Source organism: Rosa chinensis, chromosome 2, assembly GCF_002994745.2.
Source record: "Rosa chinensis cultivar Old Blush chromosome 2, RchiOBHm-V2, whole genome shotgun sequence".
NCBI lineage: Eukaryota > Viridiplantae > Streptophyta > Magnoliopsida > Rosales > Rosaceae > Rosa > Rosa chinensis.
In genome coordinates this window covers 69944839-69963886 of record NC_037089.1, presented here as the reverse complement: position 1 = coordinate 69963886, position 19048 = coordinate 69944839, and the positions used below count along the sequence as shown (strand labels likewise).

Sequence of the window (19048 nt, the reverse complement as noted above, 5' to 3'; positions counted from 1 at the left end):
CTGAACAGCTTGTACCTCGATTGGTTTACAGATCTCAATATGACTCCGATAAGGCTGAAATTCGGAGGTTAGATGGAAGAGACAGAGACGAACAACTTTGATGAAGAAAGTTTTTCGATCTGAGCTTCCGAACTAGACGTTTCGAGGCTTGCAAGAAGACGGATGTGCACAGGAACGGGAAAAAGATGCAGTGGGTGTGCGTTGGCTTGTTTGCGCAGCAGGGATGCTTCGGTGGCAGCAGGCTGGAACGCAGGGCTGCAGGAAGGGGGGCAGCAGGGGCTGCTGTGCAAGGTTGCAAGCACACGGGTGCTCGGGCTGCAGCGAAGGCTCGGCTAGCTCGGGCTAGGGGCTGCTTTGTGAATGAGTTTTGGTTTTCTGTTTTGTGGTTAGAGTCGTGCTGATAACGTGTTTAAGTATATTGGTATTGAGAGAGATTGATGAGAGAAGTGTATATCATTATAGAGAATAGGAGCCCTATATATAGGGATTACAAAGTGCATAATCTAATGTTACAAGGAATACCAATCCGTGTAGGATTGGGAAATCTAGAACCTTCTCTCCTATTCCTATTCCTAGTTTGATAAGGCACACTAAACTTGATTTTCCTTCAACAATCATGGGTTTCCTTTTATTTTTCCCAACTCCAGATTAGTTTCATTGTCCTTTCAATTCCTTAGTTGTTAGCTCTACTACTTCTTTCCTTGTAACCTAGTATGATTTCAATAGTTTCCTTTGCTGCTTTTTTGTAATAGTTGATAGTTTTATCATCATGCTATTTATCTTTTTGCTCTTTACGTTACCACTTTTTTTCAATTCTTGCAAGTTAATTTATTGCTCTTTACTTACCCGCTCTTAGTATAGAGTTTAATTCTTCGCTCTTCTATAGTCGTACTCTACATTTTTGCACTAGGAGTAGTTTTAATGTAATTGTTATGTTACCAATTACAATTTGTGACTCGTCACTCGTCAATTGAACAACCCCAAAAGTCTTTGTCTCCAAGGCATCGAACTCTTAGCCGAGATTGTTCATTCCTCGACTTTCAGTCACTCGACGAAGTCAGAACACGCGCACTACATCTACTACATCTACAATTGCACACTTGGCCTTCTGGCTGTGTGATGGCATGCCCCGCAATCTATTCATCAAAAAGGACGTTTGTTCCTTGATCTCTCGGCTATCTTGGCCGAGGTGATTTTCAGAGTCAACAGATTTTTAGTGCAATCAAATCAAAGAATAATGATATAGGTTTAGGAAATTAAGGCCTAAAAAGAAAGGCCAACACAAAATTAAAAATCAAGTAGATATAAGGTAGGAAAATGTTGACCTTCTGGAATGCCAGAGTTTGATATAAAAATCAATGATGGATATAATGTTTTCAACACAAATTTGATTTAAAATTAGGATTGAACAAGAATACAATTTCTGGATATAATGTTTTCAACACAAATTTGATTTAAAACTAGTATTGACCGAGAATACAATTTCTTGGTTCGTATAGCAGGAAATTTCCGAGGAAATCTACCTACAAAGAGAGAACAAAGCAGCAGGAAGTTGCAAGGAACTTAATTTCTCTTATACCCTCTTATTTCCTTTCTATTTATTTCTATTCTAAGAAAGGTTAAGAATTAATATAATTGCTTTTCCAGCTAGCTAGCAGAAACCTTCCTACTTGCAGATAATTCAAGAGAGAAGGAAAAAGAAGCAGAATGGTTGCCCAGTTGCTATTTCATATTACTCTGTTACTATGGTCTATGAGTAGTACTGAAGTACTAGTTGTAGCATCAGAAGCACCCATTGTAGCAACAGAAGCACCCATAGCAAAGCCTAATTGTCCATCGCATTGTGGAGGCATTGAAATCCCATACCCTTTTGGGATAGGAGCAGGTTGTTACATTCATGACGACTGGTTTCAAGTATTCTGTGACAACTCCACTGGCTCTCCTACACCTTTCTTGAACGGCACCAATCTGGAGGTACTAGATATTTCTGTTGAAGGCACTCTAAAGGTCAGAAACCCAATCACCTTCTCTAATTGCACTGATAAGCCAAATCGTCAAGCAGTCAACTTGGAGGGAAGCCCTTTTATGTTCTCCCAGAAGAACATGTTCACTGCAGTAGGTTGCGGAGTTATGGCCACAATCACCTCAAACTCAAATGGCGTTACCATTTCAGCCGGGTGCAGGTCCGAATGTTATGATTATACTGTTAGTAAAAATAGTAGCAGCCATAATACCTGCAATGGTGTGGATTGCTGCCAGACTGTCATCCCTCCTTCCCTCTCTGCCTTCAATACTAGTTTCCAGCAGGCTAATGATAATTACACAAATAGTTCATGTAATTATGCATTTTTGGTTGATCGTGACTGGTTTGAGTCATTTGCCAAAAATTCAACGAATATTTCTGCCACCAGTGATATGGACCAAGTCCCCGTGGAGCTAAAATGGAACTTGTACCATTCAACAACTGATGTTTTTGGGACCTTTAAAGAAACAAATGTATCGGTGCGGTATGCTGATGACCTAGATGGTTATTGCGAGACTTACAACGACAGTTCTTCATCATATGAATCCTTAAGGCTTGAATGTTCCTGTGGAGGGGGCTCTACGGGAAATCCATATCTTCCTCAAGGATGCATAGGTGAGCATATATATAGTTCCAAGCTTTACCCACCAATTAGTTTCCTGACTTATTTATGAATGAAACACTAATTTATTTCTCCTTAATCCCTGCAATCTAGTTTCAGACAACAAGTACTAATTTACCGTTCTTGCACTTTTCAGATATCAATGAATGTGAGGATCCGGAAAACAGAGCTAGTTGTTCTGCAGGGCTCGTATGTGTCAACTATAATAATGGATGGGGATGCACCTACCCAGAAACCAGCAAGTCGCGGGTTAAAGTAATCTTCATAGGTATGTCGCGGCCGACACGTTTGAATCATGAATATAACTCTATAATTTTTTAGCTATTTGGAATGGAAGAGCTGATCAATAAAAATTCTGAAGTAAACAATATATCATCTGTTTATAGGACTCTACTTTATCATTAATTAGTTAATTACTACAATAGTACTAGAATGGATCAGTTTGAATTTTATACAAGTTTCAAATGTACAAAAAATGATCATCTTTTTTGTAGAATATGCATCGGCTTTCTCCCCTTATACTCTTCTTTATAAAGCAGGATCTGTTGGTCTGGAATTCAACTTTTAATTTCATAAACAATATTATTCTAAATTAATAACCATCGGTAACTTCATATGTACTCCTGAGCTACCTTTTCGGTCAGTTACCGTCCGTGACTGAATATGAATTTCTTGAGCTTCTTTTTATTCTCATCATTTTTCTTCTTCTAGATGTCCATGTTTTACAATTTTCATAACCTAATACAATTTATATCTGTAGTAAGTATTTGAACAAGTAAAGTTTATTCTTATTGACCTAAGCAGGTATCGGCAGTGGTTTTGGACTGATAGTTCTACTAATTGGTGCGTGGTGGTTGTACAAACTTTGGAAGAAAAGGAAAAACATTAAACTCAAGAAGAAGTTCTTTAAACAAAATGGGGGACTATTATTAGAGCAGCAACTATCTTCCGGTGAAGTTAATGTTGAGAAAATTAAGCTGTTCAATTCAAAGGAATTAGAAAAAGCCACAGACCGGTTTAATGTAGATAGAATACTCGGCCAAGGAGGCCAAGGTACTGTTTACAAAGGAATGTTGGCAGATGGAAGAATTGTTGCTGTAAAGAAGTCTAAAATAGTTGATGGGGGTGAAGTGGGACAATTCATTCACAAATTAACCACAGGAATGTGGTTAAACTATTGGGTTGTTGTTTAGAGACCGAAGTTCCTCTTTTGGTTTACGAATTCATACCCAAAGGGACTATCTACCGGTATCTCCATGAACAGAATGAAGAGTTTCCACTCACATGGGAAATGCGCTTAAGGATTTCTGCAGAAATTGCCGGAGCTCTTTCATACTTACACTCTGCAGCTGCTTTTCCAATTTACCACCGTGATATCAAGTCTACAAACATACTATTAGATGATAAATACAGAGCAAAAGTTGCAGATTTTGGGACTTCAAGATCAGTTTCCATAGACCAAACACACCTGACCACATTTGTACATGGTACATTTGGTTACTTGGATCCAGAGTACTTCCAGTCAAGTCAATTTACAGACAAAAGTGACGTGTATAGCTTTGGAGTGGTCCTTGTCGAGCTCTTGACTGGAGAAAAACCAGTTTCTCTGACTAGGTCACAAGAAGCCAGAGGCCTTGTTTCATATTTCAATCTCTCACTGGAGTCGAATAATTTGTTTGATATTATTGATGCTCGAGTTAAGGTGGAGGGTGTAACAGGAGATATTTTGACAGTAGCTAATCTTGCAAAAAGATGTCTGGATATGAATGGGAAGAGACGACCTACCATGAAAGAAGTTGCAATGGAGTTGGAGGTGATTCATAAATCAGTGAAAACGTCAGATATACAACAAAATCATGAAGAGGTTGAGTATGTCCGAAATGAAGTAACTTGTCCTTGGGATGTTGCTTCTACATCAACCGGGTCAGCTTTGGATGGTGGCACTGCTTCATCAATTGATTCAATACCACTAATGTCCAACTGATTGATCACATTAGACAAGAATCAAGAATGCAATTAGTGCACCACCTATCCTAGCATTTATGTAAGTTTGAGATTTTTGTGATGTTTTTTCAGAAACAACATTTTATTTTCAGGATAACAGGTTTTTGATTACTTGTGGTCTACTGAATTGTGACAATAGACGCCGTTGGCATTCAAGTCCAGTTCTCTGTGGTTTTTGCTGTTTAATTTTCCACCTGTTTTCATTGAATAAGTTTGTCAGCTGGCCCTTGAATTTCATCTTTTACTCTGATGTCTAGTAATCCCCATGGAACTGTCAAAGGACACTAATTAAATGATTTTCATAGGCGATTAGAGATGAAGCAAGCTTTCCTAGATGGACCAGTAAAACAAAAGAACGAAAGGATATATAGGAATAGTCTAGTATTTGTTTCAGAGAAACTGAAGAGTGAATTGGTGAGTCTTCCTCTCATATTGAGGGGGTTTATATAGGTTACAAAGTAGTGTAAATTGCCCTACATACATTAGTATATTTGCTACACAATTTCTCTACCTCTCAATGTGCATTCCATACAAACCACACATTCTCCACTTTCCTAAGTGTATACTCCATGATATAGACATTTACCTATTTACTACAACACTCCCCCTTGGATATTTCATGTCAGTAGTATTGTCTTGGAGGTGCGCTTCTAAGTTTGCCTCGTTAAAACCTTGCCAAGTAATAAAACCCTGTGGGAAAAACAACCTTGGTCGAAGGAGAAAAAGAGCACAACGCGCGTTGAGTGTGGAGTTTGTTTCTGGATAATATGGTGCTTCTCTTGTTGCCTCATTAAAAACCTTGCCGAGTAACAAAAACCCAGTGGGATAAAAATAACCTCGGTCGAAAGGGAAAAAGAGCACAACACACCCTTCACGCTTTTGAGACGAACATGTAGACATCTCCCCCTGATGTCTGTGCCTCCCCCTGATGACAACGATCATGGGAGTTCAGATAATTTCCGCAAGCCAATTCTTGCCACATGTTTCTCGAACGTGGATTTGGGCAATGACTTAGTGAATAAGTCTGCCACATTGTCCTCAGATCGAACCTGGTTCACTTTGATCTTGAGGAGCTTCTGTTGTTGTTGATTGTAGAAGAATTTGGGCGATATGTGCTTGGTGTTGTCACCTTTGATGTAACCTTGCTTCATTTGTTCAATGCAAGCAGCATTATCTTCATAAATGCTTGTTGGCTCATCTGTGGTAGACTTCAAACCACAATTGCTTCGAACATGCGTAACTATGGATCGAAGCCATATACATTCACGAACTGCTTCGTGAAGAGCAATAATCTCTGCATGATTTGAAGAGGTAGCGACTAGGGTCTGCTTTGTAGACCTCCAAGATATCGCGGTTTTTCCCATGGTGAAAACATAACCAGTTTGGGAGCGACCTTTGTGTGGGTCAGAGAGGTACCCAGCATCAGCAAAACCTTCCAAAACACTTATATCGTTTTGGGATGGGGAGAGGGAACGCAATCCACCATGTGTGGCGTTCCTGACACTTGATGGGTCCGAATCCATCTTCTTTCTGTAGGGATAGAACAAGCCCATATCGATCGTACTACTTAGGTATCGAAAGATATCTTTAACACCAGTCCAATGGCGTCGTGTTGGCGCAGAGCTATATCTAGCTAGCAAGTTCACAGCGAATGAGATGTCTGGTCTCGTGCATTGTGCTAAGTACAATAATGCACCTATTGCACTTAGGTAGGGCACTTCTGCCTCTAGCACATCTTCATCGTCATCTTTTGGACGAAATGGATCCTTCTTTGGATCAAGACTACGGACAACCATTGGGGTGCTTGAAGGCTTAATTTTGTCAGTGTTGAAGCGCCTAAGCATCTTTTGGGTATAAGCTGATTGATGAATCAGGATACCATCTCTACGGTGCTCAAGTTCTAAACCGAGACAAAACCGTGTTTTCCCAAGATCTTTCATCTCAAACTCGGATTTCAAGTGTTCAGCGGTTTCCCTTAACTCTTCAAGGGTGCCAATTATGTTCATGTCATCGACATAAACCGCTACTATTGAAAATCCGGAACTTGTCCTTTTTATGAACACACATGGGCATAGTTCGTTATTGACATATCCCTTACCAATCAAGTAGTCACTTAGACGGTTATACCACATCCGTCCAGATTGTTTTAATCCATATAGTGAGCGTTTCAATCTAATTGCAAACGCGCTCCGTGGATTAGAGCCACTTGATTTGGGTAGTTGAATTCCATCTGGAATATTCATGTATATCTCTGTATCTAGATCCCCATATAGATATGCAGTAACCACATCCATAAGCTGCATGTTCAGTTTTTCGGAAACTACCAAACTGACAAGGTAGCGGAACGTAATAACGTCCATTACGGGAGAGTAGGTCTCCTCGTAGTCGATTCCAGGGCGTTGTGAGAAGCCTTGCGCCACAAGACGAGCTTTGTATCTTACAATCTCGTTTTTCTCATTACGCTTTCTAATGAATACCCATTTGTGACCAACTGGTTTGGTGTTGGGTGGTATTGGTACAATTTTGCCAAATACCTTTCTTTTCGTTAGAGAATCAAGTTCTGCCTGGATCGCATCTTTCCATTTTGGCCAATCAGCTCTACGTTGACATTCATCAACGGAGCGTGGTTCGATGTCATCGGTCTCAATAATCTCACGCGCCACTGAATACGCGAATGCATCATCAATGATGATGGAGTTTCTTTCCCACGTCCCATGTACACTAGTGTAATTTACAGAGATCTCTATGTTCTCATGGATAGGTTCTGACACTGAGGCGTCCCCCAATGATGTCTCTTGGACATAACCATAATCCGGAACATTCTCATGGGATGGATTTTGAGTATCGATGATCAAAGGATTTATTTGTGCCTCATTCGCTCTTTTCCTAGGGCGAGTATCCTTCGAACCAATCGGTCTACCGCGCTTCCTTGCGGGACCTGCAGCCATAGATGCCACATTATTGCCATGTTGAGCAATGGTGCCATCTCCTGGCGTTATAGGAGTGGCGTTATGTCCATTATTCGGGACATCAATCCTTGCAGGCACGTTTGCAGCAGGTATGTGTGATCTCGTCACTTTAGCAACATCAGAAAACGCATCAGGCAGAGTGTCTGCTACGTTCTGGAGCTCGATTATTCTTCGCACTTCAAGTTCGGACTGTGCGGTATGGGGATCGAGATAAGACATAGTGGGGACAGACCACAACAATTCCTGTCGTTCCTGTTGAACATTTGTGTTCTTATCTCCCCCTAATGATGGGAAGACTGTCTCATCAAAGTGACAATCCGCAAATCTAGCGGTAAAGAGATCGCCTGTCAAGGGTTCAAGATAGCGGACGATAGTTGGAGATTCATATCCAACATAAATGCTCATTCGTCGTTGTGGACCCATCTTAGTACGCTGTGGCGGCGTAATAGGCACATAAATAGTACACCCAAAAATGCGTAAGTGCGAGATATCAGGCTCGTACCCAGTCACTAGCTGTAACGCAGAGTAAGATTGGGTTGCAGTGGGTCGTAGACGAATTAGCGTCGCTGCATGTAATATTGCATATCCCCAAGCAGAAACAGGAAGATTAGTGTGCATTACCAATGTCCGTGCTATCATTTGTAGTCTTTTGATAGCAGCTTCTGCGAGACCATTTTGGGTATGAACATGGGGAACTGGATGTTCTACATCAATCCCCAGTGACATGCAATAGTCATCGAATGTTTTCGATGTAAACTCCCCAGCATTATCAAGTCGAATTGACTTAATTGGATGGTCAGGGTAGTGAGCCCGTAGACGGATAATCTGGGCGAGGAGTTTAGCATAAGCAGCATTTCGAGTGGACAACAGCGCGACATGTGACCAGCGTGTCGACGCATCAACCAATACCATAAAGTATTTGAAAGGTCCGCATGATGGTTGAATTGGTCCACAGATATCCCCTTGGATTCTCTGTAAGAACGGAATGAGTATTTTAGGATCCTTTGCGTAGGATGGTCTTGGTCCTAATTTCCCGAAGGAACAGGCTTTGCAAAATGAGCGAGGGGCCTTAGAAGCAACCAATGAGGATTTTGGTTGGGCCTGAGCGTCTGTAGCGCTATTAGAAGCAAAATGTGTGACTACATCTCCTTCTATGGCATTGTAGCCATTTGGAGGAACAATCATGGCGTTATGCTCATGGTTGGTGTCATCACATGGGACTTGGGCAGCCTTATGGCGCCCCAAGACGGCTGCAGCACCAGATGCTGCAATTGTTGCGGTCTTGTTAAGTCCAGGAATCAATTCTCGATTCTTGCTTCTTCTCACTCTGAAGAATGGATGTCCGTGTGAAGTCTTTAGTATACGGAGCATCATATCACGACCAGGGTGCCCTAGTCGGTCATGCCAAAGCCAATATGTGTCAGAATCCAAGAGATCTTCTCTTATGACATTATTGGATTCAATTGGTCGAATTGTAGTGACATAAAGTCCACTAGATTGACACATAAGTTTCTCTAAGATGCGCTTTCGTCCGCAATCATTAGAGGTAATGCAAAGGAACTCTTTTCCGTTCTCAGTATGCGTTTCCGCATGGAATCCGTTGGCTCTTAAATCTTTAAAACTCAATAAGGTTCGATTTGCCTTAGGAGCATAGAGAGCTTCAGTGACTTTAATCAAGGTGCCATTTGGCAATAGGAATTGTGCCATTCCATGTCCTTGAACTAAACCTGATGGCCCAGCCATCGTAGTCACAGTGGAATATGTAGGCAACATCTCCAAGAATAATTGCCTATGTCGTAGAATGGTGTGCGTAGTCGCACTATCTGCGAGACAATGTAGTTCATCCATTCCTTAAGAGAAAAGCTCGTAATTAAAAAGGAGTCATAAAGGAAAGAACTCAACTTTTTTTTATTTAAGCCAAACGGAATTACATCATCATTTATTTCATTAAAGAAAGCGTAATCCAATAAACTTAGTTAATGCAAAGCAATGGTAGTTGTCTAACTTCTTTCGGTAATTCCAATGCAAAGGTGACCAGGTGAGTAGAGAGATGTTGGTGGAGCAAAGGCTCGCTTAAGTACCAATTATCTCAAAACCTTCCTAGACATCACAATTACATTGAGTACGCCTACTTTTGAAGAAAGATTAATCCCATTGGCATCTACTATAGGATAATGTGGCGATTGCCTACATCTCTTGGAAAATGAAAAGACTTAATCAAAATCGCCAGTTTCTGGGTTTTGATTTTTGTCGTCTTCCACCCTTAGATCGAGATTGCCATCTTGATCTTCTTGTTCCATGTAATTTGCCTCCCTTGCTTCACGATACATTTTGTACGCGTTTGCAACATTCTGGGATGCTTTACATGTCCTTGCCCAATGTCCAGGTAGTCCACATCGGAGACAAGCATCATTATGGTCAGGTTCCCTTGATCGAGGTGCTTTAGGAGCACTTTGAAAACGGTTGTTTCCATTGGTGGTGTTACCACCATAACCGGAGGCTTGGCCTCGCTCTCTCTTCACACGTTTACCACCACGGTTCCGTGCACGCCTATCTTGGCGGTTTCCTTCCTCTTTAGGGCGAAAATATGGACCAGAACGTCCATAGTTATCCCTACTTTTAGGGTTTCGCTCCTTGCGTCCTCTCTTGGAGGTGCGACTATAATTAGACTCCGGAATTGACTTGGTTCCCACGGGTCTAGAGTTATAGTTCTTCACAAGTATGTTGTCGTGCTTTTCAGCTACGTTCATGACACCAATTAGCTCATGAAATCTTGTGATGCGTCTAGCATTGATATCAATTCGATAGTTTTTAGCTATCATTAATGCAGAGACAGGGAAGGTAGAGAGAGTTTTCTCGATCAACATCGTATCAGTGATTTGATGTCCACAGAATTCCATCATAGACTTGATACGAAGTGCTTCCGAATTGTAGTCAAGAACTGTCTTGAAATCACAGAAGCGGAGGCTTTGCCATCTCTCTTCTAAGTCGGGAAGCAGGGAATCACGGACGTTGCCAAAACGCTGCTCGAGTTCTACCCATAGCTTTCTTGGGTCTTCCTCATTGAGGTACTCATTTTGGAGCGCGTCATTCATGTGCCTTGTCATGAGAATGATGGCTTTTGCTTCATTAGCCTCTCTCTTTGCTCTATTTGCTTCAAAAGCAAGAGCCTGTTGAGGAGTAAGCACGTCCTGACTTGGCTCTTGGATCGTACTCAGGATCCCATCAGCCTTAAGATGCTGGCGCATATCACGGATCCACCTGTGGTATCCTGCGCCTGTTGTCCCTAGTGGGTTGAAGCTCAACTTGTTCAGGTTACTCATCCTGAAGAACAACAAGAAAATAGGGTTAGTTTCGGAGCGAAAAAGGCTACCACGAAAAACTATAAACTTTCTGAGCGTAATCGCTTTCAAGAAATTAGGGATTTTCTGAGCGTAGTCGCTTCCAAGAAAATCTTGATTCCAAGAGGGGTTTTGGATTAAATCGAAACAATGATGTATGTGGTCGATTGTTTTCTTCTCAACAAATTCTAAGTTTGGAGTACTTTACAAGCTCCAAGCTTGGAGTGAGCACGAACCCCCACAGTTCGGCCTTTTGGTCTCCCTTATGAAGAAGAAAGGGGGGTAGAATAAGGGATGTTGGAAGTCCCCGTGAAAAGAAGAGAAAAGTAATAAAAACTTTAAAAACGGGAACTTTTAGAAAAGTTTACCTTAAGAATTGACCGGAAAAAGTGTCCGGAAATTCGCCGGAAAAGTGTCCGAAAAGTCGCCGGAAAAGTGTCCGAAAAGTCGCGGAAAAGTGGCCGGAAAAGTGGCCGGAAAATGGCCGGAAAAGTGGCCGGAAAAGTGGCCGGAAAAGTGGCCGGAAAATGGCTCGGCAGATCTGTCGGCAGATGCTCGGCAGGTGTTCGGCAGGCTGTCGGCAGGTGCTGGGCAGGGGGGGCTCGGCAGCTGTCGGCAGGTGCTCGGCAGGGGGGCTCGGCAGCTGTCGGCAGGTGCTCGGCAGGGGGTCTGCAGGGCTCTCGGCAGGTGGTGTGCAGGGCTCTCGGCAGGTGCTCGGCAGGTCTCGGCAGGTGATGTGCAGGGCTCTCGGCAGCTGCTCGGCAGGTCTCGGCAGGTGGTGTGCAGGGGTCTCGGCAGCGGTTCGGCAGCGGTTCAGGAATTCCAGAGGCCGGTTCAGGCTGTTTTTGGCCGGTTTTGGAGGTTCTGAGACCGGTTCTGAGCTTCTGGGATCAAGGGCTTTGATATGTGATAGGATTTAGGGGTTTCTTGTAAGGTTGGTAAAATGACCTAGTTCGGATCATGAACTTTCACTACTCTAATCGATTTCGATTCTAATTCTAGAGCAATTTCGTGCTGATAACGTGTTTCAGAGAAACTGAAGAGTGAATTGGTGAGTCTTCCTCTCATATTGAGGGGGTTTATATAGGGTTACAAAGTAGTGTAAATTGCCCTACATACATTAGTATATTTGCTACACAATTTCTCTACCTCTCAATGTGCATTCCATACAAACCACACATTCTCCACTTTCCTAAGTGTATACTCCATGATATAGACATTTACCTATTTACTACAACAGTATTTAAATTTTTGCTATAGATATGAAACCTTAACCCAACCAACGTTTGCTCCTTTAGATTTATCCTATAGGAAGAACTTAATATTGAAAGTTCCCCCCGAATTCTCATCAAATTGGATTTCCTCCATGGCAGCACACTCTGAATCGAAAGAGATGAAATGGGTGGTATAAATTTTTGTTATTGTTCCAATGGACCATAAAGTTTCTTGGCCATAGGGCTTAGGAGGCTATGTCCACCATTTTTGGTAGTGTTTCCAATAAGTAATGCATTAGCACAACATCACTTGTAGCAAAGTCTAGCTGTAAGGCACAATGTCATCATGTCATGCAACTGCAATGAAACTTCCAATCCTCCCAAACCATTCTTCAGTAGCACAAACAGCTGGAAGACCTGAGTAACTATTGATGGAAAATCGGGATATAGAAGAATGGAAGACACGTACGTACAGTTCACAAAATTCGAGTTAGCTAGTAATGTAACTTGTAGCTCAATTTTGATAAGAAATAATTGGGAGCTGGTGTATCTTGAAGAACTTTTTTCTCTTAGGGTGCGGCTATTGCCACCCTATTATTTTCTTAGTTCACCTTACAAACATTTAAATTATAAAAAAAAACTATATTACCCAAGTACAAAATGACTAATAAGTACACTAATTTTCTAAAATCCAAATCTGTAAGAAAAATAAATAGGTAACCAATTAATTAAATACAAAAACTACTTAATTCCTCATTGGAAAACAATAATCTTCATATTCTCCACCCAAATTTGAATTTATTACTTTTTTTTTGTATTTTTGTTGCATCCTCATTGTTAATTCATTATTCAATTCACAAAACTATTAATGTTAACTTTATCAAAATCTTTGCAATACACTTTATGAACAGCGAAAGTAAAATTTAAAACATGAAAAATAAATCAATCTTTTTTTCATTGCTCATAGTTGTTAACTTACTAACTTTTTGACATGGATTACAATAGACGAACATCGAAATAAAAATAAAAAATTAATTAGAAAACTTGAATATATTTTAGTGTTTTTATTGGTATAAATTAAATAAGAGATTTTCCTTAAAAAAATATTTTTTAATTGGATATGTCATATAAGGATACTCTTGGAAAGAGAAATTGGTTAAATAAGTAATTTTAATAATTGAAATTAAAATGTATGGTGAAATGAGCCAGAGAAATTTTATTCGCACATCTCTAAAAATACTTAATACACACCTCTTACTTAATACACCACCCATTTGATTTCTTATTCTATCATTTTATTAAATACACCACTCAAACTACCTAAATTATCCTCAAATCTCAAAATTCTATATAAAATGATTAAAATCACTATATAAATCAATATTAAAATCATTATGCTAAACCTTATCATAATCACAACATTCTATATATCATAATGAATTTAAATGCATTTAATTATCAGAATCATCATAATAATTTTAATTTTCTTTCAATTTTTTTTTTTAAATAGAAGTTGAATTCATTAGATCAACAGCAAAATGGCTAAAGTCTACCAAAACTTACATAAGAAATCCGGAAAGAAAATCCGGAGTAACCTACCTAAGCTAGAGCAAACATTTAAAGATCACTGTGACGCTCACATTTAAACGAGCCTATACAAGAATGAAAAAACCTCGCCTCTTACGAAAAAGAAATCATTCAACTAACCCCTACTTACCAATCACGCAATTGTGGTACAAGCAAGTGACTAGAAGACTCATAGAATTAAGTTAATCCAACCTCACATAGACTCATACCCTAATACATTAGGGCCCAGATTGCTTTGACCTGAGCCCAAGCCCAAGTCAAAACTTGACTAGTAGGAATAGTCCCCTGCCCCATCAGCCCAAGGTTGAGCCCAGGCCCAGAGACCCAAGCCCAAATCCAAGCCCACAGAGGAGGAGCATCACTGGTCGCTACTCTTTGGCCGCCACCGCAGTCCTGTCCTCCGGCCGCGCACCGGTCGAATAGCTCCAGCGGCCGACTTCTCCAACCGTGCATCACCATCTCGAGCAAAGACTGCCGAAGACTCGGCCTGCTACATAGAAGCAGATCTCCGCACAGCCCTCAAAAGCAAGTCGAAGCCGCACCCAATTCAGCGACCACCCAGACCAGTCCAAACCAATCCTTCCGCAGTCAAGATGTTGGCCAGAACAAAAGCCGCGTCACACCCCATCGCTCCTCAAACCCAATCTACCACAGCAGTGTAATGTCCACAGGTTACACAGATCCAGCAATCCACCCAACCAAACGCTGCAGATACCCAAAGCCGACGAAGCAAGGCGACGTACCTAGACAGGAGGACCGTCAATCCGGCAAGATTCGACGGAACTCTAGTGTGCTCGACGAAACCCTAGGAGAGGGCACCGCTTTCTATCTCTCCTTGATCAAGGAACTTTCCTCTAGGTTGGGGACATGCTTAATAATCCTAATTTTCTTTCAATTATTATCATATGACCTGTACAATCTTAACAATTTTGTTATTCAAAATTACTTGTAGTCAAAATTATTGAAAAATAATCAAGAACACATGAAGAGGATCCCAACTAGGTTTATAACTACATTGTTATTAATTTCTCTCCATTAGTTATCATGAGGATTTTGTAATGCAAAATTGCTAGTAGTCAAGCTTGTAGAAGAAGATTCCAATTAGGGTTTATATATATCATACTAGGTTTTATTTTCTTTCTATTAATTACCAAGAAACAATATGAACGATCATAAGAATTTTGTAATGCATAATTGCTAATAATCAAGCTTGTCATGAACTCATGACAAAGATTTCAACTTGAATTTATAACAATATTAAAAGCTATTAAACATATTCCAATTATAGTTCCTTTTCTAATATGAATGTATTTTCAGTCATTTCATTTACCCATATAATCTGATTGTAAAAGTAAAAAAAATTAGAATGTGTATTAAGTATTTAGGGATGTGTTAATAAAATTTCTCAATGAGCAAGTAGAGTGAACAAAAAAAATAGTAGCGTGGCATATAATTTACCCATATAATCTGATTGTAAAAGTAAAAAAAATTAGAATGTGTATTAAGTATTTAGGGATGTGTTAATAAAATTTCTCAATGAGCAAGTAGAGTGAACAAAAAAAATAGTAGCGTGGCAATAACCGCACCCCCATTGTTTCTTCTTCTTCTTTTTTTCTGTGAAGATGATCATTCATTAAGGCCGAAAACAGGTAAAGGCCCAACCTCTAGTCCAAAAAGAAAAGGGGGAAAAAAAGAATGGAAGAACTAGTCACAGGATATTGATATTTCTGAGATGAGGCCCAACAGAAGATGTTGATTGTGATTGGAATCGTTCCTTTCTTCTTTTTTTGGACAACGAGAATCATTCATTTCTAATTGTCTAATTGTGGCAAATTGCTCTAAAATTGACTGAACCTGGTGAAGGAAGAAAAGAATTGAAATGAATGATCCTTGCAGTCAATTTTAGAGGCCCATCTGCAAGGATCGACTGCCCTCATGGCAAGCGAGGCAACACAATGAGCTGCTAAACTCCTTCCAGACTTTTCGCTAGGTGTTCTCATCAACATCTCTACATAACGGCTCACAAGTTTGAATTTTGGGTATAAAATGTTGTTGACGGTGACCTTATCTGGATTCTCATGTGTTTACCTAACCCAACGAAAAGAGAAGCATCTTAGTCTTCTTCTTCCTTTGTATCTCACAGTCCCCTCCCAAATGAATATATAAAAATTAAACAAGAACAGACGTACGTTGCAATTAACCCATATATAGCTGACATGGTGACATCTTCTATGCCTTTGTACTTGTGCTTGTACTAGAAAACAGTGCTTGGATCTTTCATTTTACTGGCATATACCTGGGTTTTGTGAACTTTCTGAACAGAGTAATCTGTTCCTTATTCAAAACTGAACAATAATACATAGTTGTAGGTAAAATTCTCTTGCTACTTTGCTATATAGCGGAGCACATGCTAATAGTGGTTGGTTGCCTAACAATTTGGAATGTTAGTTAGACCTTGTAATTTCAACTTCCCCCGCTGTTTTCTGTACCATGATTTAAATGCACCGTCTACTTCTGCATCTACTCATAGTTTCAACATCATCAAGTAGTGGTGTCTCAGTCGGCTGAGATAACCATGGGGTTGTCGGAGCAGTACCAGCCGCTACTCCTCGGACCTGACTCATATTCCCGGATTCCTGACTTGTCACCCGCTGCAATTGAAGAATTTTTGGAGCGAAGGCCTATAGCACTAAGGTGGTGGCCTAGGCTAGTGGTATGGGAGTCGAGGCTGCTATGGATTTTATCCGGTTCATCTATCGTAGTTTCGCTTTTCAATTACATGCTCAGCTTTGTCACATTGATGTTTTGTGGCCATCTGGGTGCATTGGAGCTTGCTGGAGCCTCTATTGCAAGTGTGGGAATCCAAGGTCTTGCTTATGGGATTATGGTACGTACCCCAAATGTACCAAATATACATCTCTATGTTTTTTACTTGATTCAATGAATTAATGCTATTTGGTTCTTGTAAACATTCTAAATGTTCGGAGACTGTTAACTTGAATCATATCAGCTAAACTCATTTCAGTTTTTCATCTCTATGTTTTGTACGTACCTACTTGAAGAACATTGTTGTCTTACATGAGCTAAAACTCTTGAATTGTTACTTTAATTTTCAAGTTGGGCATGGCGAGTGCTGTACAAACTGTTTGTGGGCAAGCCTATGGAGCCAAACACTACGGAGCATTGGGGATAATATGCCAAAGAGCAATCGTCTTGCACTTGGGAGCAGCAATCCTGCTTACATTTTTGTACTGGTGGTCAGGTCCAATACTCGTGGCCATGGGACAATCAGAAAGTATAGCAGAACAGGGTCAAATCTTTGCGCGCGGCTTAATCCCTCAACTCTATGCATTTGCCATAAACTGCCCACAACAGAGGTTCCTTCAGGCACAGAACATAGTGAACCCTTTGGCATACATGTCCATTGGAGTTTTCCTCCTTCACACTACTCTCACTTGGTTGGTGGTTTATGTTGTGGACTATGGACTAATAGGTGCTGCTCTTACACTGAGTTTTTCTTGGTTTTTGCTTGTGATTACGTATGGGATTTACATTTTAGTAAGCCCCAACTGCAAGGAAACTTGGACTGGTTTCTCATGGAAAGCCTTTTCGGGACTTTGGCCTTACTTTAAGCTAACTCTTGCTTCTGCCATCATGTTGTGGTATGTATATATATACACATTTCAAGTTTTTAGACTATCTCTCTATCTTTGTGTACCTCAAAAGACTGAGTTTAATGATGCTTCAATGTAGTTTGGAGATTTGGTACAATCAAGGTTTAGTGCTTATATCAGGGCTCCTAGCCAACCCTACAATCTCATTGGACTCCATTTCTATCTGGTATGTCTTTTGTTTTTCTCAGTCAACTTGATCAGTGTTTAACTCGCATTGTTATCTGACTTTACATGTTTTGATAATTCCAGCATGAACTACTTGAACTGGGACATGCAATTTATGCTAGGCCTCGCTGCTGCAGCAAGGTTTGTGACAAACCTTAAGAGGTTTCAGTTTTTCCTTGGCAAAAATGTATTCAAAGTTTCTTGCTGAAAATGCGATTTGGTTTATGCAGCGTTCGAGTGAGTAATGAGCTAGGTGCTGGTCATCCAAAGGTGGCCAAATTTTCTGTGTTTGTAGTGAATGGGACCAGCATCCTGATTAGCATAGTGTTCAGTGCTATTGTGCTGATATTCAAAGTGGGATTGAGCAAGCTATTTACAAGTGACGCCGATGTTATTGAGGCAGTATCTGAATTGACCCCCTTGCTAGCCATCTCTGTTTTCTTGAATGGCATTCAACCTATACTCTCAGGTATTGACAATATCTGCTAGACACAGTAGAAAAACATCTCAGTCAGGCACCATTTCTAATATTTGACGTGTGGAATTTCAGGTGTGGCAATTGGAAGTGGATGGCAAGCTGTTGTAGCTTATGTGAACCTGACTTGTTATTATATTATCGGTCTTCCAATTGGGTGTGTTCTTGGCTTCAAAACTAGTATGGGAGTAGCAGTAAGTATTTGAAACTCTACCTCACTCTCATCAGTAAAGTTAATGCTTTTGTAATTGTAAATGATATTGTAAATAATGCATTTTTGGCCTTAATTTTTCAGGGTATTTGGTGGGGGATGATTATTGGAGTATCTTTACAGACAGCAACTCTGATTGTTCTCACTGCCAGAACCAACTGGGATGCTGAGGTAACTTAAATTCTGATGAAAGTTTCTTACCATCTGAATACAGATTTGACATGAACTGAATTTGGACAGGTTGTAACCAAAGATTTTGATCATGCTTTTGTTTTTGTAGGTTGTGAACGCGGCTGAGAGATTGAAGAGATCTGCAAGTGTAGAACAATTGCTCTTGGAGGAAAACGGCGTATGAGTCTATAAGAAGTGTTCACAGTTCAAACCCTCCTTTACCAGGGTTTCATGTGGTGCGCTACAATGTTTTTTTTTCCTTGCAGCATTGTCAACGAGAATTGGGTTCCTTGTATAGAACCAATCAGATGTAGCCAATTTTGATTATTTAATGAGAACCTCGTATTTCTTTAACAGCAGCAGTACTTATTTTAAAGCAAGATGCTGCATTCAAACCTCCTTGCTTTTTTCATTTCATTGTTTTTAAGGGGGAAGGTAAGAATCGAACCCTTGTAGTAAATGGGAGGTCAAGTGCTCTATCGAGTGGAGTTATAAGCAATCCAAAACTACAAGCTTTTGCTCCGAGGAGGTGACGCCAGACACCTTTGTAATTGATACAGAAAAGAAATCCAAAATTGCACATTTTACTCGG

The 19048-nt window shown here is 40.4% G+C and overlaps 1 protein-coding gene and 1 pseudogene across 1 annotated transcript; both read left to right on the top strand.

Moving 5' to 3' along the window:
* The first annotated feature begins 1582 nt into the window (after nt 1-1582).
* LOC112187186 lies at nt 1583-4787 on the top strand (annotated as a pseudogene).
* Nucleotides 4788-16181: 11394 nt separating this feature from the next.
* Nucleotides 16182-18953, top strand: LOC112188275 (protein DETOXIFICATION 41). The gene is made up of 8 exons (XM_024327365.2): nt 16182-16647; nt 16878-17422; nt 17514-17600; nt 17684-17740; nt 17830-18068; nt 18150-18268; nt 18370-18456; nt 18566-18953. Exons 1-8 carry the CDS (start codon nt 16336-16338, stop codon nt 18638-18640), a joined length of 1521 nt encoding a protein of 506 aa, XP_024183133.1. The 5' UTR covers nt 16182-16335; the 3' UTR covers nt 18641-18953.
* The last annotated feature ends 95 nt before the right edge of the window (nt 18954-19048 follow it).